General features: G+C 34.5%; 1 protein-coding gene across 5 annotated transcripts in view; it reads left to right on the forward strand.

Annotated features, from left to right (window-relative positions):
- Nucleotides 1-6,131, forward strand: part of Fmr1 (fragile X mental retardation 1) — a 35,619-nt gene extending 29,488 nt beyond the window's left edge. For 2 of the 5 annotated variants that reach the window (XM_028788416.1, XM_028788418.1), the window contains 3 exons: nucleotides 751-933; nucleotides 1,580-1,662; nucleotides 3,811-6,131. In XM_028788416.1, the coding sequence (XP_028644249.1) occupies nucleotides 751-933; nucleotides 1,580-1,662; nucleotides 3,811-3,921 (377 nt within the window). In that variant the 3' untranslated portion in view covers nucleotides 3,922-6,131. Of the gene's footprint in view, nucleotides 1-4; nucleotides 934-1,579; nucleotides 1,663-3,810 lie in introns of those variants that run through there. The other 3 variants (XM_028788419.1, XM_028788417.1, XM_028788420.1) reach the window with 2 other exon arrangements.
- Nucleotides 6,132-6,378: the final 247 nt, after the last annotated feature.

A 6,378-nucleotide genomic window follows, 5' to 3' on the forward strand; every position in this document is an offset into this window, starting at 1 on the left:
TTAGCTCCAACAGAGGAAGAGAGAGGTAGTAGAGGTGATATTCCAGAGTGGGGAAAGACACCTACTCATAAGGCCAACCTTGAACCTAACCCTTAACCCTCCTCCTATCAGTTTGTTCTTTTGACCAATGAATTTCTACCTCACTGTGGAGCTCTTTTCCCCCCACTCCCATCCCCTATATCATTATACCCCTCAGAGATAAACAGTTGTTTTATAATGATCCTTTGTTCAGCCATTCCACCGGGAGTGGGAGGGAAATTGTGGGCCATGCATCAGGAATGCATATCCCCTTTCATTGGGGATAATCCCACAAGAGCCCCTTCCCTGAGACAACAGTCATGGTGGCCTTTATTGGCTGCTTTTATATTTGACCAAAATGTGTACATCCTTCTGTCCCTGTGTCTATTAAAAGCTCTCATTATAAAAGTTTTGATTATCAAAATATTACATTGTTATAGATAATTTTTCATGTATTGATCACAGCTATTTAAAGATATGGCACATTCAGATCTGAACTTAGGCAGCTAACACCTTTTGAAAAAAATTGTATAACAAAAATTACTTCAAATATGGCAAGCCCTTCACTTTGGATTTAAAATCACTTGTTTTAAAACATAGATGAGTATATTCTTTGGTAGGCTTCTAAATTGGGAAGAATATTGAATCACCCCTGAAACTTCATCTCTGGAAGCTACTGTTAACCTTTTTTTTTAAGTCAGACAATGGTATATAACTTTTAACTCTCGATAGGAACTAATTCTGAAGCATCAAATGCTTCTGAAACAGAATCTGACCACAGAGACGAACTCAGTGATTGGTCATTAGCTCCAACAGAGGAAGAGAGGGAGAGCTTCCTGCGCAGAGGAGACGGACGGCGGCGTGGAGGGGGAGGAAGAGGACAAGGAGGAAGAGGAAGAGGAGGAGGCTTCAAAGGTATAGCTGAGAAGTAAAGGTTAAGGCCCCTTGAGATGGCTCAATGGATAAAGGTATTGACTGCCAATCATGAAACCCTAGTTCAATCCCCAGGACCCACTTGGTGAAAGGAGTGAAGTGACTCCTGCTACTTATCTTCTGCCATATACGTGAGCTGTGTGATATATGCCTCTACACAGATACACCTCAAATAATAAAAATGTAACAATGTTTTTAAAGAGAGAGTAAGAAAGATTAAAAGTAAACTGAAGCTGTGTAAAAAATCTTGGTGATATATTTTGTTTTGTGCTTATCATCATCATCATAGCAAATGATTACTTTTTCATTTGTTTGACAGAATATTAGACAGCCTTCCTTATGATTAATGGAAACCATGACTAAATAGTGACAACTACTTTATATTCTTTGCAGTTCCTAACCAGCAACTGATTATTAATCCAGATTGACCTGTTGATTCGTAAGATAATACCTTTAGAATATTTTGTATCTTGTTACCAGAATAGATTATTAACTTGTATAATTGGAATTGGTAGGCTCTTCATTACATTTTAGCTTCTATTGTTGGTCTGAATGGGGAATCTAAAAATAGAGAAGTTTGAGCAAATTTTTAGAGTCAGTAACTGTTCAACATTTTTAAAATATACAGGAAACGACGATCATTCCCGAACAGATAATCGTTCGCGTAATCCAAGAGAGGCTAAAGGAAGAACAGCTGATGGATCCCTGCAGGTAAAACTTACGTGATTCTTTCCATCTAAGTAGTTTGAATATGGCCATTTGAGAGTAGAGAGGTTACTTTGCTTTGTTTTTCAACATGTTCATAGATGATAAATTCATACTATATGAAATATTTTTTCTTCAATGTTACAGTTGTGGACAGTCTTAGTCCTTTGTGACAAATGTACAAGTATGAGGATTTTTCCAGTGAATATATGGTCTTAAGTATTTGTGAATACTTTGGCAGCCACATTGTAATTTTTAGACTTGGTGGTGGTTCTCTAACCCTCTCAAACAAAATATTCTGAATGAAATGTACTAAGTGACTCAAGTCAGGTACCCTCTCCCTTTAACTTCAGAGATAACCTGTTATCCTTTTCTGTGTGTAGTCATGATAAGATAGGGCTTATGGTGTCTAGCTCATTTCCATGCCCTGTGTGTTAGCTGTTTATTTACATGCACAGTCTAATCTGAGGATCCATTCTCAAGTGAGCTATTGTCAGTGCTTAAACAGTTGTTACGTAATTTTAGGTTTACTCCCTGAACAAATCCAGGCACCTTTGGTATGTGCTTCATGTGTATTTTATCTCACTTAATCTTACAGTAATCCACTGAGGTAAGAAGTTTTATTATCCAATTTATAGGTGAGTAAGTAGAAGCTACAGTGCCCACAGTTACTTAGCTAGCATATGGTGAAGAGATACTCATTCAAACTTTGATATCTGATTCTCAGAACTCATGTTATCTTTCACTTTATCTGTAATGTTAACTCTAAATTTTTAAAGCAAGTAATGAGTTCCGTTCTGCCTAGAAACCAATACAAATGATTAGCTAATTTTAACGCAAAAATGTTACAGTAGAATCTTCTGAATTTATCCCAAATCTAAGGGAATCCTAACTTCTTGGCATAGTCCTTTCTGAAGGACCAGATAGAAAAGACTAATAGTGTTCGCCATTGACACTTAAAATAGTTTATACACCTTGGAATCTTATTTTAAATTATGTTAATCTTCATACTTTCCTGGAATTTTATTTCTACAAATCATTGTTTCCAGATTTCCCCTTGTCATTCTGTTCTTTGAGATTCATGTTATTCAAGTTAGAGAGCCATCTGACTCTTCTTACTGAAGTACAAGTTCCTAAACTGATAAAAACTAAAGTCAAAAATTTATGCTAGAACATTATTTGGAATTTCAATGTCTTTTTGTGTTTATTTTCATGTATTTATTTTATGTGTATGAGTATGTAGGTACATCAGGCATTGGAACCTCTGAAACTGGAGTTACAGGTGACTGTGAGCCACCATGTGGGCACATGGGAACTGAACCTAGATCCTCTGGAACAACAGGGGCTCTGAACTGCTGAGCCATCTTCCCAGCCCCTACTATTTAAACTTTGAAGCAGCTATAAAAGAGGTTTCTAAAAGGATTGGGTGGAACTTTTAATATAGAAAAACTTACTGATACCATGATATATGTGTAAAAGTAGGAACTAAAAGTTAGCTCATGAGTGGGTTAGTTGAGTTTTCATTCAGGTGAAGCTGTCATAGGAAGACATTATTTTTGGTCTCTCAGATTTTACAGTTGTTGCAAAATAAGACATTCCTTTTGAAATATACTGTTATTGTGAGGTGTGCTTTGTGTGTGTGAATGTTTATCCATATGGCTGTATACTCTGCCCATAGCTTATATCTCTTCTATTAGCCAGTAATAGTAATTTGTTTTGAATGGTTCACTATTTTATTTTGCTTAGAATATAAAGTTGAAGAATATAAAGTGAGATTTTTTTTTTCTTATAGATTAGACACAGTGAGATGGCTACTGTTTTCCAGCAAATAATACTGGTTTAAAAACCTAAACCAATAAAGAGCCTACCATGCTTTAATTTCATACAGTTCTATTTTCATCTGTATTTCCCTTCTATTTTTTTGAGACAGGATTCCACTTATGTAGCACTGGGTGGCCTAGAACTCAGAGATCCATCTGCCTCTGTCCCCCTCCCCCATCCCCCCAACATGTAGAATGTGTATTTTAGGCATAATATTTCTTGTGAGGCCATTTATGTAGAATCTGGTGTATATGTATATATAACAACTATAGCTTGTTTTAGATCAGAGTTAACTGCAATAATGAAAGGAGTGTCCATGCTAAACCATTACAGAGTGCCTCCAGTGAAGGGAGCCGGTTGCGTACGGGTAAAGATCGTAACCAGAAGAAGGAAAAGCCAGACAGCGTGGATGGGCTGCAACCACTCGTGAATGGAGTACCCTAAACTACATAATTCTGAAGTTATATTTCTTCTACCGTTTCTGTAATTCTTACTCCATTTTAGAAAACTTTGTTAGGCCAAAGACAAATAGTAGGCAAGATGGCACAGGGCATGAAGTGAACACAAATTCTGCAAAGAATTTTTTTGATATTGGCCAAAATCAACAATCTTCCAGATTTGCACAAAAAGATCTTGAAATTTGAAGCATAACTTTTAAGTACACTTAACACTTCAGGGCAGGATTTTACTTTTATTTTTTAAAAATACTAAGCAGTGATCTTTATTAACTAGGACCATTTTCCTGAATTGGGCTATATAACTCAGCAGTACGTTTCAGTCTTTCTGAGTAAATCACATTTGTGATAATTATTCTAGATCTCTGTCTTCAGTCTCATATAAAGTCTTCATGAAATGCTGTGCCATTTCATGTCCTGTGTCAGTTTATGTTTTGGTCCACTTTACCAGTATTTTAGTGGACCCTGAAATGTGTGTGATGTGACATTTGTTATTTTCATTAGCAAAAAAGTTGTATGATCTGTGCCTTTTTTATATCTTGGCAGGTAGGAATATTATATTTGGATGCAGAGTTCAGGGAAGATAAGTTGGAAACACTAAATGTTAAAAGATGTAGCAAACCCTGTCAAACATTAGTACTTTATAGAAGAATGCATGCTTTCCATATTTTTTTCTTACATAAACATCAGCTTAGGCAGTATAAAGAATAGGACTTGTTTTTCGTTTTGTTTTGTTGCACTGAAGTATGACAAATAGTGTTATTGGAAGGGATGTGTAATTTTTCTGTATAGACAGAAGAAATAACTATCTTTTCATTTGGGAGAGGCTAAAGATGTTTTCAGCTACTTGCAAATCTTCCTGGTCGAAAGTTAGTAGGATATGCCTGCTCTTTGGCCTGATGATGAATTTCAACTTAGAAACTTTTTCTTTTGTCCTCCCCAAATTTTGTCAAGTTTTTCATTCATATTTTACATTAAACCTTACGTTGGGGAGCTATGAAGATCATCTTCATAAATACATAATAACCCTCAAAAGTATATAGGTACTTTGTCTGAGAAACATTGAAAGCAGGTTAAATGTTTTATAACTTTGAAATACAAAGTCTAATGTATAAGCAGAACTGAAAAGCAGACCTACAATTGGTTAATAAATAATTCTTCTTTTTTTCTTTTTGGATGTGTTGAATCTTATTTTTTGTTGTTTTTTTTTCTCTTTTTTTTAATGAATGAAATTTACTGAAGAAAAATATGTGAAGGACCTTCACTCTGAGATGTTATATTTTTCTTAAAAAAATAACTCCAAGTAGGGGTACCACTGAATCTGTACAGAGCCGTACAAACCGAAGTTCTGCCTCTGATGTACTTTGTGAATTTGTTTCTTTGAATTTTCATTTTTCATTTAGTTTTCCTTGCATACAAATAAGCATATAAAATGGCAACAAACTGCACATGATTTCACAAATATTAAAATGTCTTTTAAAAAGTATTGCCAAACAGTAATGTTGATTTCTAGTTATTTATTCTGGGAATGTATAGTATTTGAAAACAGAAATTGGTACCTTGCACACATCATCTGTAAGCTGTTCAGTTTAAAATACTGTAGATAATTAACCAAGGTAGAATGACCTTGTAATGTAACTGCTCTTGGGCAATATTCTCTGTACATATTAGCGACAACAGATTGGATTTTATGTTGATATTTGTTTGGTTATAGTGCAATATATTTTGTATGCAAGCAGTTTCAATAAAGTTTGATCTTCCTCTGCTAAATTGATGTTGATGCAATCCTTACAATGATTGCTTTTAAATTTTTAAGATAGGAAAGAAATCTATAGAAAGTGTTCTGTTACAAAATGTAACTGTTACCATTGGAAATTTCATGTGTCATAGGAGGTTAGCCGTTATTTACCAACTTTCAAGAACGTAATCTTATTTAATAAGGTGAAATATCAATAATTGGTACACAGTCACAATGTACCGTTAAAATATGCACTAAGTCTCTTTTTTACAAAAGCTGAATTCAGCAAGGCGCTAACTTGCTTAAATGTGAATTACTAACTTCTAAAACTGTAATTTGATTCACATGTTTTCAAATGGAGTTGGAGTTGATTCATATTACAATATTTGTGTGCAAAATGTGTATGTTTTTCAGTTCAAAGTCATGTTTTTAAAATCTTATTAAAGTTTCAAAAATCTGAAGATTGTTTATCTTATCTAGATGTAAATTTTTATTAAAAAGTTGCACTTATGAAAAAGCAAAATACTAGTCTGACAGATGTTTGCTCTGGTTTTAAATTTCAACACAAATGACAAAAATAATGTGTTGGGTTTGGAGGAGATATTTGTCATTCAAAGCAAATGATTGTTTTGCATGTTCCTTTTTGTTTTTGTGCGTGTGTGCATGTATGTATGTATGTATGTATGTATGTATGTATGTATGTATGTA

The sequence above is a fragment of the Grammomys surdaster genome, unplaced genomic scaffold (assembly GCF_004785775.1).
Source record: "Grammomys surdaster isolate TR1022 unplaced genomic scaffold, NIH_TR_1.0 125749, whole genome shotgun sequence".
NCBI lineage: Eukaryota > Metazoa > Chordata > Mammalia > Rodentia > Muridae > Grammomys > Grammomys surdaster.